We start from the raw sequence: 22,187 nt of genomic DNA, 5'->3' as shown, positions 1-22,187 counted from the left end.
CTCCTCTCCATTCTATGCATTTACCCTGCAGCGTTTTCAGTGGGACACAGCTCTGCTGAGGAAGGAGGCTGCAAATCCAGCTAAATGCAATCAATATAAAGGAACTGAGTCCTTTCCAAATTAAAATTTCCTTCTCACAAGGAATCTCTCATTTGGACACTAATGGAAACCAGAATCACTACCCACACAGCAACACACACGGTGCTCTGCCATTCAGAGCCAAGCTTGGAAGGCAAACCTGTTTTATTGCAGACTGAACCAGGCTCCTATGCAAAAGGCTGCTGAAATCCAGGTGATAAAATTCTTCCCTGCTGCTGGGAGTTCCCCTGGGTGTCTGACTGAACACCCTGCTCTTACAGATCAGATGGAAACACTTTTGATCTCGGGCTGCTCCTTACATTGCATAGGTAGCAGTGTGTTACATTCCTGCCCCAGAATATGCAGTTGATGGAGCAATGCTGTCAGGGAAGATGTCCCTGCTCCTGAGCCGTGTCCAGGTGTGGGTCCAGTCCCTCCCTGCCCCTCATCCCACTGTGCCAACAGCTCAGTCTGTGTCACCTGCCCAGACGGGTGACAGACTCTCCACTGGCCCCAGCAAAGCAGTTCATGTGAGTCAAGGGCTGCTTCAGCCCTCTCCCAAGGGAGGAAGCTCACTCGTCCTCCTCCCTGCAGCATCCCTTTTACAGCATTGGACTGGGGACCTCGTTAGCAACCCAAATAAGTTTCCAAGCAGAAAAGGGACAAAAGCAAATGTGATCTCATCCCAGCTTCCTCCCCCGCTGAAGAACCCGAGTGGCTGTGGCAGCACGTGACTGCCATCTTGTCCCCATTCCACAGGGATGCCATTGAAAGGTTATGAAAATACTGAGCAGGACAGAGAAAGGAGGCATCCATCTGCTCCCCTCACTGCAAGGGCCTGCTCCCTCTGTGAGCCTGGACCGGGGAGATCTGCAGAAAACAAGCCCTAGGTGCTCTTGAGGGACAAAGATGTGCCAGAGCAGTCAGGGCAGCATACTCTGGTGTGTGCAGGGTCCTGTGTTCAATCAGAGAAGAACTTAGTCACTCAAAGTTAACCTGCTGCTCTGCAACTGGAAAGTTTCTGGGGTAGCTGTGTTTGCTGACCTCTGAGAGTGAGCAGTTTTATACAAATAAAATACCTGTGCACTTCACATACAGCTACTCTAGTGGCAGGCAAACAGATACTCAAACTGCTGCACTGCTGGAGCCCTTTGAAGTGAAAGCCTCATTATGAAGGTCTTTATCATCCAAAGAGATAAATTTCACCACTGGAATGATCCTTTTCCACAGTCCCTCCAGCTGCCAGAGACAGGGGAACAGCACTTTCACCAGCTGGCATTCCAGAGGCAGGAAGCAGGGCTCACACCACATCTTCCACAAGAGTTAGAAGCCCTGACAGCTTTGGCTGAAGAGGTTCATGCAAACCCCATGGTTCTCCCTCAGAAACACTGGCATGTTTTCCCCTGAGGGCTGACTCTTCTGATGCCCACCCAGGCAGTGACCATGTTCCCCAGGGTGATCTCTGTCCCTCCTTGCAGTGGACCTGCTGCCTTCCCTCTCACCCCTTCCTCTCACCAGCTCCCCTCCATCTTATCTACGGATGTCTCTGTTGCCAAAGTCAGATACTAATCTCATCCGAGAGCATCTCATTATATTAGTTCTTAATTGCCACTTAACACAGGGATCGTTTTGGAAGGCCATAACAATTCTTCCTTGAGGAATTGAGTGTTAAAAGCTCGTTATGTGCCCCTATACACCCTTTGGGTAATGAAAATGATTTCAAGAGGCAAATTTAAAATGCTGCTGTGCACACAAGCTCTGCACACAGATTTATGTGCTTTCCTGGAGCACTAGTAGCATTTTCAAGGAGCAAACACAGAAGTCAGTGTGTTTTGCTACCAGTCTCCCTCTGTCCTTCCCTCATGCACTCATGTCATGTAACTGAAAGTGGGAACATTTAAGAAGCACCTGTAAAGCACAGAAGTCAGTGTGTTTTGCTACCAGTCTCCCTCTGTCCTTCCCTCATGCTCTCGTCATGCCATGTAACTGAAAGTGGGAACATTTTAAGAAGCACCTGTAAAATGCAAGGGGTTAATGTCACAGGGAAGTTGCATTGCTGCTGCTCTGCTGGAACTGGTACCCCCAGCCAGGTGCAGCACATCGTGAAGAGTCTGCATTTCAAGGCAGGCAGCACTCAAGGAGCCAAGAGATAAACACTGTCAGACGAAACTCATCCTTAGGCACACACAAAGCTTGGGCCAAGACTTCCTTCATTCCTGAACGAGTCAGACTCCTGAGAGATTTGAAAATGGACAATTTGCCAAATTCTTACCAAGATCTTCAGTGTTCCCACAGCAGAAGCTACAACTGAGTGCCAGTTCACTTTATTGAATCATCCATCTGTCAGTGCAGCAATGAGGACACAGGGAGGCCTGATGCTTCTCAAGTGCTGCCCCATCCACCCTGTGCCAAGGAGCAGTTCAGTGTCTGCTCACAGTGCTCTGCAAAACACCACACTGAAATAAAAGCCAAGACATGGGCCTGATGCTTTCTCAGAGTGTACTGCTGCTTTTCTCCTCCCCACTCCCCCTTTTCTTTTACTATTCAGGAGATGTCATTACTTTTGGTAAGGCCTGAATGACTGCTGAGCTCAAGCGGCTCCTGGGGAAAACATACAGGCTCTGTGCAGAAATATTTTCTGGAGAAGTGCCCATGATTCACAATCCCTATGACTTGCAAGTTTCTCTTTTTTGAAACACACTTCAACAAGCTTCACACGGGACACAACCAAAAGAGATGCTCAGGAGACACACTCATACCCCCATACAGTCACCTCCTGGGCAGCAAACAGACCCAGAGGTGAGAACTGCACAAAATTCAGCATTCCTGAAAACCCCTCCTGCAGAAGCCAAGGCTGCACAGCCAATTTAAATGAAGAAAAAGTCTCTAATGTGCCTGTTCATTTGCTGATGTTTCTATGCGTAAACGTGGTCCTAGGAGAACTTCCAAGAAGCAGTAGGAATATATTCCTAAACGCATTGCACAGCACAGAGAAGTCTTTTGCAACAGAAATAGAGGAATGACTCATTTCCTCTGTAGCGGCTGCTCCGGCATTTCACTCGCAGGCAGCGGAGCAGCTCCCTGTGCCACGGCAGGAGGAACGGGAAAACTCAAGGGCAGCCTCCAGCATGTGTAAATCCCACTGAATTTTGACTTGCCTTCAAAACCAGTGATCCCTGATTGTCATCTGGTGGAGCACAGGAGACAGACTGGCAAACTGCACCCAAACGCTCCCTCCCTCGATGGCAGTTTTGTATTTCAGCATTTTGATTTTGCACAGGATTAAACCCTGAAAGAGAGAACCAAGAGTGGCCCTCCCTGTTGCCCTCCCCTGAAACAGTACACACATGGATTTGCCAGTGAATTCAGCTCCAAGTTTCTTTTCTCCCCTGTTTGAAACTAAAAGGACTGGACTGAAATTGTCAGGGAGAAGTGGGCTGTTGGTTGGACTTTGCTGCTGTTCTTCCTGTTTCTACAGCTGTTTGTTTTCAGTCAGTACAGTGAGACTTCTCAAAGCAACTCTTTCCCTTTCTCCCCTAGGAATCCATCATAAATTTTTGGTAAATGTTGGTAACTTCTCTTTAATTTGATAGCTGTAGTCTTTGCAGCACTATCTCCATCAAGCCTGTCTGCTCGTTTCCTTGCATCCCCTTTTTCCCTCCCCCGCACCCAGATTATCATGGGGAGCTTGTGGCAGAGATAAAAGCCAACAGACAATCACAAGTATCATGAAATCACTACCAAACCCTTGTCACATCCAGCCCAGCCCAGAGAGATGTGCATTCTCTACGCAGATCTGGTCCCATTTTTTCCAGGGGTTGGTGGTTTTAATGAAATCACTACCAAACCCTTGTCACATCCAGCCCAGCCCAGAGAGATGTGCATTCTCTATGCAGATCTGGTCCCATTTTTTTCAGGGTTTGGTGGTTTTATTTGATTTGGTTTGGTTTTTTTTTCTTTTTCTTTTTTTTTCTTTTTTTTTTTTTCGTGGTTTTGGTGGGGTTTTTTAGTTTTTTTTTTATTATTTGTTTGTTTTTTGTTTTTGGTTTTTTTTGTTTTTTGGGTTTTTTTTTTGGTTTTTTTGTTTTGTTTTGTTTTGTTTTGTTTTGTTGTGTTTTGTTTTGTTGGTTTTTTTTTTGGCGGGGGGGGTGTTTGTGTTCCGTTTTTTTGTTGGTTTGGTTTGGGGTTTTTTGGGTGGGGCGGGGGAGGGAGGAGGAACTCCCAGAGGTGTCAAGAAAAGTAGCTTGTCATTGGAATACACCGAATCCTTCCGAGTCTCTGAATCACCATTGCTACCCTTTAAAAGGAAAAAACCAAGGCTTAACAGAGCCTGGTACACGCTGACATTTGATGCACACGTTGCTAACAACCTTTAAGCGTTTTGCATATAAATCGTTACTGGAATCCACAGGCTGTTCACAGCCACAGAACACACATCACCTGGAGAGCTCCGCTGCTGATCTCTTAGAAAGCAGTTACAAATATGCCAATTCTTGGTTATTTATTTGAAATAGGACACTGAAGGTAAATGCACAAGAGCAGAGGTAGTCTCTTAATTAGCCACCTCTTTTGTTTGAGAAATCCAGGCAGATTTATCCATGGTCAGCCCTCCATATCCTGCTGATTTTAGGGCTGGAGCTCCTTCAGCTCTCCAGCAAGCACAGCAGCATGCTCCAAAGCACCAGCGAGCACTGAAGGACAATCCTTGTGCTTTAAGGGGTGCCAGTCCTCATTCCTTCCTCAACCATCAGCTTCCCAGTGGTGTCAGCCCAAGAAAAGTGGGGCTGGCTGCTCTTCTTGCCAGCTACTGAAATGATGTCACTTACTCAGAAAGACTCAGCAGGCATACATTTAAAGAGGTGACACAAGAAATAAACCAGCCTGGAAATTTCTCGTGTCTGAAATCTTTTGGAGCCTTATGAAAATGGGATGCACAAATAAGACTCCCTTCCAGACAGCTTTAACTTGCATTAGAAGTATTTAATCAGCAATTCACTGCTGACCTTGGCTGCATTACAAGGAGGTATTTGCACAAGGATGGAAAGATTTTTAAACAATTTATCCAGTGTGTTGGATGCAAACAGGCTTTTCTTTAAACACCCAGCATGCAAGTCCTTAGGCCAGTTAATTTTTTGTTAATAGATTTATCACAAAAGGAAAGTACTGTGTTTCTTTCCTGTTGAATAGGAACTCAGGCTTCAAACAGAGAATAACTTCAGAGCAAGGATTGAATGGAGACCAGAAGAGGGCTATTGCTTTTAAGGAAGCCATTAATAAGAGATAATGTTATTAGAGGTGAAGCTCTAAATACATTTTCACCATGCCAACTTGGGTGCCTGAGTGTTGACACTAAATGTTGACATTTTTCCAGACTTTGCCAGCAAGAAGCCCGTTAGCCACACTGTGCCAGCAACTGCTGCCCCTCTCACAGAAGCAGCTCCTGCAAGGTAAAGGCAGGCACACAGAGACCTGGAGAAAGCCACTTCCAGCCTGGCTTTGATTCCATGATTTAAAAGCTCAGGATCTTGCTGTTATTCCATTAATAGGGAACACCAGCAAAGCTATATGTATAGTTCTTGCACCTCACAAAGACTAATAAAGGCCAGGTAATTTGCTGGCCCATCCACAAAGCTCCTGCTGGCTTCAGCAGGACTTTTCCCACATTTAATAAAAGCCTGACCTACACGGTTTGGCACGGAGACGTGTCTGGACATACCATGCTGATGGCTCACACTGATACTGTGGAATGAAGCACCAGAAAGAGCAGATTTGCAGCAACCCAACACTGGAGCCAAGGAAACAACTCTGAGCAAGCCACCCACAAAGCCCAAGGTGCTCCATTTCAGCAGCCAGCAGCACCACAGACGGGGCCTGCTCCACTCTCCCTTCTGGCTCTCCTCCACATCCCTCTGCTCAAGTCCCAAGGCGGGGACTTCCTGCTTTTCCATCATTTGGCCACTTTAGTAGTCTCCTCCTAAAGAGCACACAAACCTGCCAATTACAGTTCTGTGCCAGCAGGTAGCTGTTAGTGAAAAAGGCAACAAGGAATTTAAATCTTGAGGCACAGAAGCTTTAACACAGTTGTTTATTATTACAGTGAAATAGTCAAACAAAACCACCAACATTTTATGGAAACAATAAAAGTGCAAATGTACTTTGGAATTAAATAGGAAAAGAATTTATAAACGTTTCATTAAAATGGGCTGACACTTTGAGCCTATAAACACTTAAAAAACCAAAACAATAGCAGCTGAACACTTCAGTTTCCTCTTTGGTCTTATGATTAACCAGCAAAAAATAGTTGTACCAGGAATGTCCATTACAAAAAGATACTTAAAATTTACATTACTCCACAGAGATTTGAAATCAAAAAAGGAATGTTTGTAAGATATTTGGTCAGATAAAATATAATGCCTTTGAGAAACAGAGAGCATTTTTCAATACAAAATAAAATTACATATATGAATGTTGGGACTGTAAATTAACTTATTCTCTTGCAGGTGTGACTCCTCTTCCCAATCAACGTTCAATAAAAACAACTTCATTTGCACAGTCTTTGCAAAATTAGGTTGCAGGTAAGAGAACCAAGAGCCCATGTTAGTGCTAAAATAACATGCTCTTTTTTTTCTGTGTTTCTGTTTACACACACATAGGCAACCCTAGTGAATCCATGGTACATTTTAACAGCTACAGCCTTAGCAAACAGGTAAGCACAACCTTGCTGTGTATCCATGGGCTGGGAGAGGAGGAAGAAGGCAAAAGGGCCACAGGATTACTCATATGGGTCAAGCTCTCTGTACGTGTCCCTGGAGATAAAGCCCTGAAACAGCTCCAGCACACAGCAGGCACCAGTGCTGTCATGTTTCTGTGGAATAAGATGAATGCTGTCACAGAAACCCAACTTCTGTCAGCTCCTTTCATCAATCCTGTTCATGAATGCATGCTTTAGAGCAGATAAGGGGAATACATTGAATATCTCAGTTGTACACCTGAGCCACCAAGTGCACACACATTGCCTCATGGCAGGATGCTCTCTCACTTCAAGAAGGCTCACCAAGCTTAGGGTGAAAGCAAACACATGCATTTTCTCCATCGTGAACTCAAAGCATGCCTTGCTGAGCAAAAACTCACACTGAAGATCTACCTGCATAGCTAATGGACTGAGGGTTTGCCTCACTTTTCACCCTGATGGACTCAGCTGCTTTGGAGATATTGTCAAAACAAAACCCACTTAGATCTCTTTACCCTACACTCCAAATCCACTTGCTTTCAATAGTTCTCCAATTTTACCCCATGTCCTTTGGCTTGTTTGCAGTGCATCTTCACTGAGAGTTTACCATCATTGTCACTCACCCCTCAACCCAACTTTCATTTTCTAAACTATTTACATTCTCCACCATCTCTTCTTGTCATGTATTTTCCAATGCAACTCTCTCCTCCTGACCTTACTACATGTTAGTGAGGAAGTCCTTACCAAGTCCATTACAGTTTCCATGTATTGTGGCAATACTAAACAAATGCACACCCCCTTCCAGAGAAAAGATCCATTTTCAGAGACAGGGATGCAGTGATATAAACAAACAGACAGCTGACTGAAGTGATCATGATGCCAGAATTAACAGCTCAGAGGTTTTCATGTCAAGAGTTCAGGCAGCCACAATACTCTGGGCTGGCCATCTAGTTCTTCTCTGGGCAAAAGATTCAATGGCTTTGATTGCAGAACTGCATCTTATTTTAAATACCAAGAAACACAAGCCTGTAAAAATAGTACATATCATGGTCTGCTACAAAAAAAAAAACAACCCAGAAACACCAATGTAGCTGACTTAGTCTTAAATACCATGTGCAAAGAACATTTGATCAATACTACCTATAAATACACTATTTGTATTTGCAGAAAGAAGCACAGGGCTTCGAATACAAAAATAACCCAGCTTGTGGGTGTGACCTATGCCATAATTACCTGAAAATATGACTGCAAGAGCAGTTAAAGAAATAGAAGTAGGCAAACATCTGCCTAGGGAGTGTTTCTGTTTAGAAAAATAGATTTGTATAAAGCTTCATAGATTTTGACAATATTTGTTTCATGTTCTGATGCACAGAACTGTGATTAAGGCACACCAATACATCAGGGAGAGGAAGAGAAGGTTAGTTCAGGCTGTCCTAAAGCTTCCCAGAAGTTACACTTGGTCCTTCACAATTTGGGAGTGCTCTCTCAGGACACAGCACTGCAGATAATAAGGCACATGCTTAGCTTCCTGAGCACCAGCAATCTAGCAACACATTTTGGGACTAAATACATCAAATACTTGAGCAGGTGACCCAAAAAAGCAAGGATTTGAATTTCTGAATTTTCTGACACCTTGGCACACCTGCAGTAGTAGCTAAGGACACCTGCAAACCTGGCTGCATCACAACTCACCAGGTTATTCCAGCAACTGGGACAGAACCAGACAAAAAGTGGCAATTATCTGCCTGATATTTATACTCAGAAGGCACCAGAATCTGTAGCCCAAGACTGCTGCTGTACCACAAATCAGTGCTAAATAATTCTGAAGTACCCTGAAATATTTTACTTTCTTCTCCCCATAACAAAATAACAATTTGCTATAGTACAGCACTAGAAAATCCCATCAATGTTATTTGGTTCAAACACTGACACAATCAACACAACTGGTTAGGCAGTTATCAAAAAATCCCACCAAACTCCTACCAGGGAGCAGGAGGGTGCCACAGTCAACTTATGGCACTGAGATTTGGACTGGTTTAAGGTTTGTTCCAAAATATAATAGAGAATTTCTTATTTTGTTGTTGGTCCTTGAGGTAAAGCATATTCTAAGGAAATAATACTTGAATACAGAAACAAATAATAAAACTAGAACCCACAAACCATAGATGAACTTCAGAGTATTTCTTTAAAAGGTTTTCCTTGGGATAATTCAACCACCACTCCTTTAACAAAACACTAATGCCTCCTCAAAGAATTATTTAGTGCAGCCAATTATCCTAAAAATAAGGCCTTTGTGAAAATAAAGTGCTATCTGTTTCCTTCTATCTGCATTTCAATCCTTCAGTATAACCTTCACTTGAACACAAATGTGAAACTAGATTTTCACCCTGTTATCAGAGCAGTTTCACTTCTTCCCTCAAGTTTACATTAACATGTGTTACACTTCTACTTAGCACAATGTGCTCGATTACCCAGGAAATTTAAAGCATGGCACTGAGCATTTCAAACTGTGATCCACACCCATGCTCTAGTGCTTATCACATTTTAGGAACATCTTGGTACATTGATGGATGGGGGATGTGCTGTTTGCACTTGGAAGATTTTTAAATCGCACACGGATTTTGCATCATAAAAAGAAAATCTCAGAAAAAGCTCTATTTTGCCACTAAGACAAGAAGCTAACATGGATTTCTAAAAATGTCAGTTTGAGCCTTTTAGTTTGCAAACTGTCGACCAAAGGCAACACTTGAGGACTAAGGCGTTTCCCCAGAAAAGTCAAAATTTTCCCACGTACAACCGATGAGAACGAGAATGACAATTTCACTAAGTCTTGGCCTGCTCTCCTCAGGTAGGAACAAAGCACGTTTCCTCAGCCCCAGCACCTCAGGCTGTCGCAGCACCAGCGAGCCGGGGTGTGCGATGTCCCGGGTGCCAGCAGCTCTCCCGCCTCCGGCTCACTCTCCCGCTGGCAGCTCCCGCTTGGCCTCAGCGATGTGGCGGCACGGGGCGGGCAGCGGGCGCCAGTACCGGGGGCTGCTGTACATCCTGATGATGTGCGGGGCCTGGATCCACGTGCTGATCAGCTGGAAGGCCACCAGGTCCAGCGTGCGCCCGTCGAAAGCAGACAGCAAGTTCACGGGGGCCGCTTCCTTGAGGAACCGGGGCAGCGCCACGGCCTCGGGGATGCTGGTGTTGCCCAGGAAGAAATCCATCAGCACCTGCTTGCGCAGGCAGTCCCTGAGGTACAGCACCAGGTCCTCCAGCCGCTCCACCAGGAACTGCTCATCCCAGGCCTCCAAGGGCCCCCGCAGCAGCAGGGAGAAGAGGGCCGTCTTCAGCACGTAGGAGGAGAGCACTCGGCCCCACTGCGAGCAGAAGGGCTCCTCCAGGCCGTGCCGGCGGAGGTCCCGCAGGCCCTTGAGGATCTGCAGGCACTTGAGGTGGCAGGAGGCGGCCGGGGCCTGCTCCTTCAGCCAGCCCAGCAGCCGCTGCTCCTGCCGCGAGGCGTTGAGGCCCCAGAGCGCCTCGGCGGCCAGGGAGCCGTGCGGGCCCTCGGGCGGCAGGGCCGTGAGGTAGAGCGCGTCGCCGAGGGGGATGGCTGGGATGAGGCGCACGGCCATGGAGATGTGGCAGCAGACGTAGTCGGAGCAGGGCAGGATGTGCAGCGTGGGCGGCTGCCCGGGGCACGCCGAGAGGCTGACGCGGCACCGCTCCTGCAGCCGGTAGCGCACGGCTCCCAGGCAGCGCTGCAGATGGCCCTGGAACCAGCGCAGCACCAGCCCCGAGGAGAGGTGGCTGCGGCCCTGCAGCTCCACGCAGAAGCCCTCGGCAAAGGGCCGGCAGCGTCGCGTCCAGCCGTCCCTCGCCCGCAGGCCGCAGACGAAGGCGCCGCATGGCCCCAGCCCGTCAGCACAGCGCGGCTGCGGCTCCAGGTGCGCCGGCAGCCGCAGGGGCACCAGGATGTCGAAGCAGTCGGGGCTGCGCACCTTGTGCTGCTCGTAGGCGCTGCCGATGCGCACGAAGTCCCCGCGCAGGCTGAGAGCCAGCGGGCCGGGCTGCAGCCCCTGCGCCTTGGCGGCGCGCACCAGCTCGGCCACCACCCGCCCCACGTGCGCCTTGCTGTGCCCCAGCACGTGCGGCGACACCCGCAGCTGCCGCGCGTGGAACCGCTCCAGGGCTCCGAGGGACGCGGCCCCGCGTCAGCCGCCGGCTGAGCTCAGAGGAAATGCCGCGGGCGGCGGCCCGAGGGCCGGGGGCGTTGTCCGACGGGGGCCGGCCCGGGGCGGGGAGCGGCGCCGCCCGCGAGGCCGCGGGGTCCCGATTTCGCGGGGTCCCGATTTCGCGGTGTCCCGATTTCGCGGGGTCCCGCTTTCCCGCTCTGCCGCTTTCCCGGTCTCCCGCTTTCCCGGTCTCCCGCTTTCCCGCTCTGCCGCTTTCCCGCCTTCCCGCCCAGGCAGGCAGAGCCCCCCAGCCCTGCCCGTGCCGGCCCCGAGAGAGCAGCGACAGTCGCGTTCCGTGCCCCCCTCACGGCAGCAGCGTCCTGCGGCGAGTTTTGGTGTGAAGCTGCGAGTTTCTGTACCCCCACAGCAGGGGACGGCGGTGTCGTGTCACAAGCTCCACGTTGTACGTTTTTCCTCAAAGTGTTACGGGCCTGGCCCACTGCAGGCGAGCCCGTCAGGTTCCCAGCTCTGCTTCAGGGTGTCGGTGCCAAAGGAGCAGCAAAACCGTCAGTGCCAGTGCACCAGGGTGGGTACGGGCTGCTGCCGTACTAACAGCTGCCTGCAGTCATAGAATCATTCAAAAGCCTTGGGTTTTTTACCTTGTGCCCAAATTATTAACAAATTAAGAGAGAAGAAATAACCCCAGGGGTTAAATCTACACAGACACTTGAGATGATTTTTAAACACATAGTTTGCTGGGAGTATGCTAAACTGTCTCAAATATTGATGGGGACAGGGTCATCATCCTCAGCTTCTGTTTGCCTAATAAATATTTACAGAGTTTTGAAGCTGTTTGCTGAAGTTTAAGGACCATCTATGTAAGCATTCTGCTCGGTTTAATTTCGGGTGATAAAGTTCCTGCTGCTGTATCTTCACTGAGGCATGGGTGGCTCCACAAAAGTGAAAAGCAGTGCTTGAACAAATGAGACTGAACCCAGCAAGCTGCAAATGCTGCAACAAGGAATGGGTCAGAGAACCAAGAGATATGCCATACAAATATTTGGTTATATAATTGTGTTTATATGAAACAAAATATGACTTTAGGTACATAAAAATCAAACCTGACAGGAAGTAGCATATGTTGCATAGCCAAGATGCTGCACACAAAGGCAAACTAGGTAACCAAGGTCAAGCAGCCTGAATTAATTCACAGGTAACCAAACCAGGGTGAGAGTTAAGAGTACACTTTAGAGATACAAAGAGAAGTCTTAATCACTCCAACTCTGACTCTTGGAGTTACAATCAAGAGAGTGGGGATTTTTAAGATTAAAAATAAAGCAGGTGTAAAGGCAAGAAACTGCAGGCAATTTTATAACATCTCAGCCAGCAAAATATTCCATGTCCTACAACCAGAAGCATGTTTTCTGACATCTCCAGCCAGGTAAGTCCATAGCCTTGCTACTCAGAAATAATCATCCCACAACAGCCATATCTTGCAAAGAAAACCCAGGAATTGAAAAGCATTTTTCTTTCCCACTCCCTGTTTCATGTTTTCCTATATTTCTTCACAGGGCTGAATGAGGGGATAAAACCATTCATTGTTCTGCTTATTGCCTGTGACCCATCCCTTTACTTTGTCCTGCACCCCCAAAACTCCAAACTGTTTAAATAACACAGCTGTCCTGGTATTAAACCGATCCTTCAAGATGTTTTATTGGAAAATATTGTTGAACTCTGTGAACCCTTGGCTCATACATTCAATTTTTACTAGCCTGTGGGTATTTTTTCACCCCCAAGCCCAGCATGTTTCACATGCCTTTGGGCCTTGCTCCAGGCACACTGATTTTTGAAGACAGGCTGCACTCTCGTTTCATGCAGGGTTGATTTGATTAGCTGCACAGCCACGCTCAGCAGACAGACAGCTGCATCTGCAGGAGCTGGCACAGCCCTTCATGCCTGCTGCCCACGGGGACCTAGAGCTCAGCAGACAGCAGTTATCCCTCTGGGACTTCTGCACAGGGCAGTGCCACAGCTCCCCAGCCAGCCCCGGGCCCCACGGGCTGGGGGACATGCAGGTGTCACCCCAGCCAGTGGCACAGCCTTAACACCAGAACCAGAATGAATCCACAGCGCTGATTTTTACCACTGCTGTTTAAATTAATTAATTAAATTAAATTAGTCCTTTCTCTCCTCCTCAGCTAGAGGCAAGATGAAATCTGTAGAGCCTTGGGCTGATGAAAGGTGGTCAGTGGCCTGTTTTCTGGGACCTTGGCTCCCTGAGCACAGGGTGAGTCTCTGGGAAAAATGCTGAGTACGTCAGAGGTGGGAAATGTCCCAGAGGTGCTCAGCTTTATGAAGTTTTTAATAGCAATTGTATACTCAAGAGAAATAATAGGTTGTACACTAATAAACATGACCTCAAAAATGTGACCAGAGAGAATTCATAACATCAATTTTTACTACCATTGTTTAAATCACCCATTGTTTAAATCTGTTATCTAAACACTCACTGCAGAATGTCCCATATACAGGATATCCTGCTCACTAAATAAGGAATAATGTTCTTCTTAAACAAGTTGAGCTAAAAATAGCTCATGATAGCTCTGGGGGAGATTCACAGAGGTAAAAGAAAGCAGTGGGTTAGAGCATCCATTACAGTTTCTCCACAGCTGGCAGTATTTCACACATCTGTGTGACTGATCTGTTCATGCTCCAGTACACCAGCCACTGTCAGAGACGTAGGCAGAGCACAGCACCTGAGGGGACAGAAGGAAGTAGAAAGACAGGAGGCACAAACAGGTGATGCTATTTGATTGATGCTTTTGTGAGCTACCTGAGACACAAGCCTGAGGTTTCCTGCCAGCTACCCCAGGCTGAACCAGAGCTGCACAGACTGTGCAGGTGCAGGAGGAAGTCTCTGGGGATCCCTTCCTGCACCAGGGCTGTGCAGCTGCTTTTCTACAGCAAGTGGGTTATACCTCCATCTTCTCATAATGCACTATTAAACAGTCTATAGCAGAAAAGTACAATGACTGATTGCAAAAAAATACAAGTCTGAATGGTTGGTCACTTGGCTTCATGTCCCAGTAATTACTCTTCTAATTATTTCCTCTGAAAGCAAAGCTACCAGCACATATCTCCCACGGTCCAGCCAAGGAGATGCCATAATCAAAATAAATATCCTTTGCCTGCCATTCCTCTGACTCCCAGATTTTATGGGATACTATTAACTACAATACAAACCAACAGCATCAGACAGACATAAATCCAGTTTTTATTGTGGACTAATGGAACTCTGCCAGTCACAGCAGCAGGGGATGGGAAAAGAGGAGGGGGTGTCTTGCTAACACAAACAGCTGAGGGAGCCAGACCTCCAGAGCACTGCGTGGACATGAAGGAGTTTGGGGTGTAAGGGTGTTACTGCACATTCTCTCTTAAAATGTTTTGTTTACTAAATCGGATGTGCTTGCCACCTCTGCCAGTCTGTTTGCTCACTATCAGCAGGGTGTAGCACTCCTTAATCTGAGAGCCTGCAAGCAGACTGGGTTGCTGTAACCCACACACAGCCCAATACAGGATTTCCTTTCTGTAGAAGGATGGCTTCCTGAGTAATTCAGACAACAATCTCTTGTCCAAGCCTGTCCTTATCACAAACAGAAATACCCTGGCTCTATGCTGGTGATCAGTACCAGCATCAGCTGGTTCATTTCCAGTTTATCCCACATCATTTGAAAACCCCCAAGGATTACTTTTTTGCATAGAAACTTGTTTCAGTGGGGCTTTTATACTTACCCCTTACCTGGCATTGAGGAAGACATGCCCATGTGTTTCCAGCCAAGCAATGAACCAGGAATGAAACCCCCCAGCCCATCTGCATCAGTGTCATTGGCACACTGAGCTCTGTCTGACGAGCTGTGAGTCTGGGACTCTGCTGTCCCGTTCTCTGTGAAGCTCAAGTGGCTCATGTTGTGAAAAATTCCAGCTAAAGCATCATGAAAAGAAATCTTTCAGGAAGGAGAGTGCAAGTACACAACCATCATACGCAAGGGTTATCAGCAGTGATGGGGAATGTTTCTTACACTGAAAATGGAAACACAAAAACTCTCCAGGTCGAGACTAGTCTTGCACTTTAAGTTCAGTTTTCGATGTAATCCACGTTTGAATGACAGCAGTCACAGCTTCCAGTGCTGTATCCAAACACTCCAGCCAACAAGCCCTGCTAACTCTCCCAGGCAGCAGAGGAGGTGATCACGCTGTGCTAGTGACAAGGCCCCAGTGGGACACCTTCCATATAGGAGCCTCCTCAGCCCTTCCCTTTCCCTGTCACCCCCAGGGCACAGCAGATGTTGTGGGTCTGAGGATCCCCACTGTGGAATCCCCAGGTTTAAAAAGCATCAAGATAGAGCCAAACCTTGCACGTGCTTATGTTGAAATAGTTCAACAAAAAACAGTTTAATACAGATCTAATTAAACTTGGACACATTTGAGTGTGTTCAAATGTGAAGTTAATCAGTGACTGAAACAGTTGCTTTTAATTAATGGTGAGTCACTGAAATGTGCATTTGCACCATAACTTGCTTAACTAATAAAAAACGATCGCATAGCTGAGCCCTAATTTACTGATTCAAGCAGAGCATTTTAAATGAGGATTTTAGAAGTTTCATTATACCAGTTTGGGGTTGTGCCATTTCTGTTTTTCACGACCAGTGCAAGGGAGCTGGAGGAGCTTGTCCCACAGCTCTGTGCTGGTTTCAGCAGGGCTGTGTCAGTGTCACTGGTGGCTTTCAAAGAGCAGCAAAGCAGCAGCAGCTGCCCCTGTCCCCTCCAGTGACTGTCATTACTGGGTCTTTCTGCTTTGGGTCTATGCACCCCTAAGCCTGTCATGAAATTAGAGAAGGGGTTTTGTGCCTGACAAATACCCTGCAGCAGTGAGCTACAAAGATGAAGTTTAGGCACAAGGTGATGAGACACAGCTCAGAGAATCAAAGCAAAGCACACAACAGGAAACAAGCTCTGTTATCAGCTTACAGTCCCAAATAATGAGATGATCCTGGCTCAGCTGACACTCTCCTGATGAGCCTGAGCTGGATCACCCACCCAGGGAAAAGGAGGGAAAATACAGCGTGGGAGGGAGGATCTGTCTGGGGAAACTGGCTTATCAGCACTCAGCAATTAGGGTGGGAAAAGCTGAGCTCTGCCTCACAGCACCTGTTCTGCAGGGCTGGAGGGCAGTGGCAGCTCTAGGAAGCTCTGTCCTGGACCCTCACCTCATCCTGCCAAGGACAGAGAGGGGGAAAACTAATGGCTTAAAAGGAAAGTGACCTGCAGAGAAGACAAAGCAACCCGGACTATCAAAGGACCAAGGCAGCACTGTTTCTCACTGCATTCCCAGAGGGATAGGAGCAGAGGTCCTTGGGCTCAGGGAGGTTTCACACCACACCCAAACCCTCACATGGAGCCTGGCAGCACTCCCCAGCTGGGTTATCTCCGTCAGGAAACACCACCCCAGGGACACCAGCCCGCAGAGGGCAGGGTCCTGTGCACTGCTCTGGCCCACCTGGTTTGGGTGGAAAGATGCTGGGGGATGCTGCCAGCACTGCTCAGAGTCGCTTGACATGAAAACCTTGCAGCACAGTGCCTGGTCTAGGAGATGTCTGCACATGGAGTTGTTGAAATGATGGCTAAAAATCAGCCTCAGCCATGTAATCCTCCTGGCTCAAAGTAAATTCTTTACCTGCTTGGCTGCCCTCTGAGGGGATGAGCAGTACAGTGATGGAGCCTGAAATCTCACCAGGAGGGCTAAATTTGATCTCTTCCCAGCATCTCTCCACAGTGATTTCTCAGGCTGTGTCTCTTTAACTAAGATTAAATTTTGCACAGATCGATGCAAAGCAACACAATTATTTCATTTGCAAGGCAGCAAGGGCAGCATATTCCTATCTTGAAGGCCATTCAGATGAGCTCATTTAATGACAGCTATTTTTACATATGGTGTCATAGGTTTCATTATTACAGTGTCAACCACTTAAACAGAGGTGGGAGCATCTTTCATGTTCTACCTAATTCAATTTAAATTTGTTTTTTTTTAATTTATGATACCGAAGACATCATATTTACTCCCTGGATGCTAAAAATCAGCCTCAGCCATGTAATCCTCCTGGCTCAAAGTAAATTCTTTACCTGCTTGGCTGCCCTCTGAGGGGATGAGCAGTGCAGTGATGGAGCCTGAAATCTCACCAGGAGGGCTAAATTTGATCTCTTCCCAGCATCTCTCCACAGTGATTTCTCAGGCTGTGTCTCTTTAACTAAGATTAAATTTTGCACAGATCGATGCAAAGCAACACAATTATTTCATTTGCAAGGCAGCAAGGGCAGCATATTCCTATCTTGAAGGCCATTCAGATGAGCTCATTTAATGATAGCTATTTTTACATATGGTGTCATAGGTTTCATTATTACAGTGTCAACCACTTAAACAGAGGTGGGAGCATCTTTCATGTTCTACCTAATTCAATTTAAATTTGTTTTTTTTTTTAATTTATGATACTGAAGACATCATATTTACTCCCTGGAACTGTAAAATTCAAGTTTCTCACACAGATACAAATGCAAAGCAAACCCACTGGAACAACAGGAATGGCCCAGGCTCTGCTAAGGGAGACTGAGGTCAAGAACAAACTGCCTTTACAACAAGCTGGTTCATGTCTGAATGTTATTTATTTCCTTCCAGAACACATTCTCTTTTCTGTTCTCTTTGCTATCCCTAAAGTGGTACCCACAAACAGGGGAGGAGAATGGTGAATGCAAAAGGTTCACTTTCCCCATCTCAGCCTTTGTGTGAACAGACACATCCCTCATCTGGCTGAGGTCCTACCCGTGCAAGGGAGTGGATCCCTCACTGGGGTTTACAAACATCTCACCAGCACTGGGTTCATGTTGCAGTGCCCAGAACCAGCCCCTTCCCTAGCCAGAGGCTCACAGTGCCCATGGGATCTTTACAGCTGAGTGGAGAATATGCTTGCAACTGAAGGAGGGCATAAATGTTAAAGGAAGTGTGGAGCAGTAAAAGACTTGAGCCCATTGCAGCATCCCTCTTTAGGGACTGTGGATGTGGTGCTGCAGAGCACAGATGTGCCAGCCACCCCTGCAATCATTTTCTGATCCCCAGGCTAGCACAGAAAAAGGATATCCATGGTGGGCAAAGGATGAAGAGCATGGACTGAAAAACAAAGAACTGAACCTACCCCAAACCAAGCTTCTGTTCAGATTGCATTCTTTAAATGACACAACACTGTCCTCATATTAATGTGCTTTTCCCTCCATCTCTCTGCTCTGCCTGCTGCCACAGCATGACAGAGAACAGAGGCTTGGGGAGAGCTGCCTCAGGCTGCACGAATTTCAAGCTCTCTCTGAGAGCACTTTGATATTGGAAGTTATACACTTGAAATATCCATACCTTGTGCTCTGCTGTGGTTACAGCTTTTCTGGGATGTGCTCTGAGGGGAGCACAGCTTCAACAGCTCATCTCTGTGGGAAGATTTTCAGTCACTTAAGAAGTATGAAATACTAAGGGTTGTATCTGATCTTGCTAAAAGATTTCTGTTCACACAATTTCAGCACTTTAGCCTTTGGCTCTGGAATAAATAATAAACCCTCCTTCTAGATCAATTTTTTTGACAGGTTTATGAATTATAAGCCAAATAAATATATTTTAAATATCACTCCTAAATACATTAGAGAACAATGAATTATTTGTGATAATTGAGTGCTTCATTGAATTTATTTCCCTTGATTTAGCTCCCAAGTAGATGAATATTACAAAAAATAGGCATGTCCCAAAACAGCCAGGCAACAAGTCCATTTACAACCTCTCCATTGATCAAAGACAGGGAGTAGAAACATGCCTGACTCACTTTTAGTGCCTGTCCTCATCCATCAGCAAAAGGCAAGGCACCCAGCTCAAAACATACCTGAACATACAGTGGCTCACTATGTGGAAGCCCAGGGGCAGACAGGCTGTCCTCTCTGGCCTCCAGCCATGCTTGCAGGCCGTGGGACAGCATGAAACCTCCTCTCCTCTGCTCCAGGGGAGCCCAGCCCTGCTCAGCAGTGCAAGCTCAGCCTTGGTCAGGGAGAAGGGCTGGGAGCAGGACAGACACAAATACACCCGTGTGCTCTCTGCATGCTGCAGGAGGGTGGAGAGCACCCAGCAGGTGAAGATGGGGCCGGTAAAAGGGTCTTGCCAGCCCTAGGTGTAAATGGCTCCAACCACAGTGTGTTCAGCACCTCCTGTCCCTTGGCAGCTCTCCAGGTGCAGTTGAGTGCACCCCAGGCTGGCTCAGGCCACAGCAGCACTCCTCCCTGTGAGCAGGCTCTCAGTGAAAGGCACATGGCCCACTCCTCCAGCCAGCAGAGCTCTATGATAAAGAAGCACACACTGGTTTGTGTTTGCACAGATACTTCCACCAACCCATCAATAATGACAGTCAGTTGCCCTGATAATGGTTCCACTTGTGATTTGTTACCTTTGGAGCAGAATTGGATTGTGTGTGTAGCTCCCTGAGGAAAGGCATTGCTGGGCAGGGGGCACAGCTGGACTTGCCAATGGCCACGTGATTCAAGTAAGCAACACCTTATAAAATTATTTTAGAAGCCAAGGAAAGCAAAGCCCAAGAAAAATCAGACCCAGCTTACATCCAAGAATGCAAAAAAAATGAAACACCTAAAATTCATTTAAGAAGTTGTTTGATTTAAGGCAAATACAGGTGGGTAGTGGCTGTGACTTCTAAAACCTCAGAGCATGCAAATCTAAACACAGGTGCTAAGAAGGGGCATGGGTGCAGCTCCAGACACCAAATGGACTTTGATGCACTTTGGATGCTTTCTCCCTAACAACAAACAGAAGAAAGGAAACAAAAACAGATACTGAATCAAGCCCGTGCTGGTGTGCTGCAGCAATTCCAGATCATTGACTGTTTGTATGAGAGGCAGATTAATATCTTGGTATGTGAGAGAACTCAGGGATGAGTAACTGTTGCCTAAGATGAACAGGGTAAACGTTGAGTAAGAGCAGAGTATGGCATAATAATTGCCAGATGTAGGAAAATTTATCACTGTTTTTACAATGTGGATGAATATTCTCTAGGAAATATCTGCAAACTTCTTCTCTTGGTTTTATGCAGTTTTCATAACACATGCAGGTCATGTGTGCAATTTGTTCTATTAGTTTCTCTTGGCTGGGATAATTAGACTGTTTGGGGTTAGGTTTTTTGAGGTTTTTTAAAAGTAAATCAGAAATACAAATGTTCTGCTGATTATTCCTAACTCACTACAGATCAGTTCTAGGTGACACATGGAGAGTGTCATAACACATCATCTAAAAGCAAAGGCTGTAGCAATATCACATGTATTTTGGTAAGTGCAGAGAGATAAAAAGAGGCAAGAATATAACCATGAATTTTCTTGTTAGTTGGAAAGTCATGGAAAACAGCACACAGGGCTTTCACCACTGGGTCTGGGGAGTTATTTCTGTTTGAATACCAAGTTTGTGGAGAATGATGGATTTGATCCATGAGTCAGATGGAAAGAAAGAATGAACTACCCGGTCACTCCAAAGCAACAGCTTCATGTAAGTGTCTTTATCCCAGGAGTCTGCAACATCATATCCAAGCAATGTATCAGATGAGTCCAGGTAGCTGCTCCAGCAGCTGAGAACTGCCAGCAATAAAAGCTGAAAACCAGGCCACACTTTTTCTGCCCTGTCCATGGAAAATAATCCCAAATGGAGCAGCAATCCACAGGAAAGCTTCAAGAATGTTCCATCTTACCAGGATAAATCCTCTTGCTGGTCATCAGCCTGACACATCCAGTGGGTGCTGGGATTCGTGTCACATCTGCTGGAGAGGACCATATGTTCCAGCTCATGCTGAACTGGGGCTCTGTGCTGCAAGTCTCTGCATTTGTGACAAATGATAAGCAAACACAGCCAGCTCTAGAGTCTGTATATAAACACATGTATCTGTCATCTTCCTCTGCAAGGCTTGGCTCCCTGAGAAGGCAGAACTGATTCTCATGCATTATCCCTCCAAGCATATGCCCCATGTCTTACAAGATTCTCACATTTTGTGTAAACAATAGCACTTGTGTCACTTAAAATTGAGACATAATTATTTCTCATTAGCAAGTACTGCTGAGATATTTGGGTGGGAGGAATGGAAAAGCGGACAGTTATTAATTTTAAAAAAAATCACATTTCAACCATGTCTAAAGTCTTCTTTCAACCACCTTCAAAGTATTCAAGTAAACAGCATTTTTCCTGCCAAAGTCAGAACAATGAGAGCTGACAAGATGAGATGTGGAAGACAGCTCCTCATCTGTCACTAGCAGTTACCTTTCCAGGCCAGAGCTGGAATCAAGCCATTAAGCTACACTTGCAGAATAATCTCCCCAGTGATTTTAAACCCTGCTGGATAAAACCCAACTTAGAAGAAGCAAGGTCAGCACATTTTCACATACCAGGAGTGCTGTATGGTTAGGACAATCATACAGCCACAAGGGAGATTTAGCTCCCCTCAAACTGTATTTCCACTGTATTTCTGCCACAGACCTGGTAGGAGCATGGCTGTGCCCCACAGGAGGGGGGAAACAATTTATCATCAGCAAGATGAGACACAGCCCTAAATTAGACATAGGCTACTGCTTAAAAAGGAAGCTCACTTTAATGCAGAGATAGCAACAAAGATCAACAGGACTGAGTCATCTGCCTTGACACTGCACGTCTGTCTGCACCTATAAGCAAAGGCTTTTCACTCCACTAAACATTTTATCCATTTACATACAGTTAGCAGCCTCTGACTATACAGGTGCCCTCAAGCCACATGCTTGGGAAAATTCTTGACAGCTTGCTAAAACACTGCTGGCAGAGCTTGTCTTCAAAATGAACTGCAAGAAAATTCAAATCCCCCTCACCCACTGCTGCCTCTGCTCTGACCTGGACAGCCCAGGCAGGTGGCTGGGCTAGTAGCCACAGAGAAAACAGAAAAGCACTTTTAGTGCCAGAAATAATCTTTTTATTACAGCTCAGAAAAGGTATTTTAAATATGAAAACCACACACTGTATGTATGACTTGCTTTCATTAGTATCTTGGACTACACACGTCCACCTATACCATAAAATCAATAAATCCATCTGTCCTAGGCACAAGTAACACTGAAAAACA

The 22,187-nt window shown here is 46.5% G+C and overlaps 1 protein-coding gene across 1 annotated transcript; it reads right to left on the bottom strand.

The window, feature by feature from the left end:
• Positions 1–6,150: 6,150 nt before the first annotated feature.
• ITPRIPL2 (ITPRIP like 2) lies at positions 6,151–11,004 on the bottom strand (the record flags this gene model as incomplete). Its single annotated transcript, XM_039731868.1, has 1 exon — positions 6,151–11,004. A coding segment is annotated over one exon (1,242 nt), but the record flags the coding sequence as incomplete, so codon positions are not given.
• Between the last annotated feature and the right edge of the window lie 11,183 nt (positions 11,005–22,187).

Source organism: Passer montanus, unplaced genomic scaffold (assembly GCF_014805655.1).
Source record: "Passer montanus isolate IOZ18808 unplaced genomic scaffold, ASM1480565v1 scaffold8, whole genome shotgun sequence".
Taxonomy (NCBI): Eukaryota; Metazoa; Chordata; class Aves; order Passeriformes; family Passeridae; genus Passer; species Passer montanus.
This window is presented reverse-complemented; position numbering and strand designations above follow the sequence as displayed.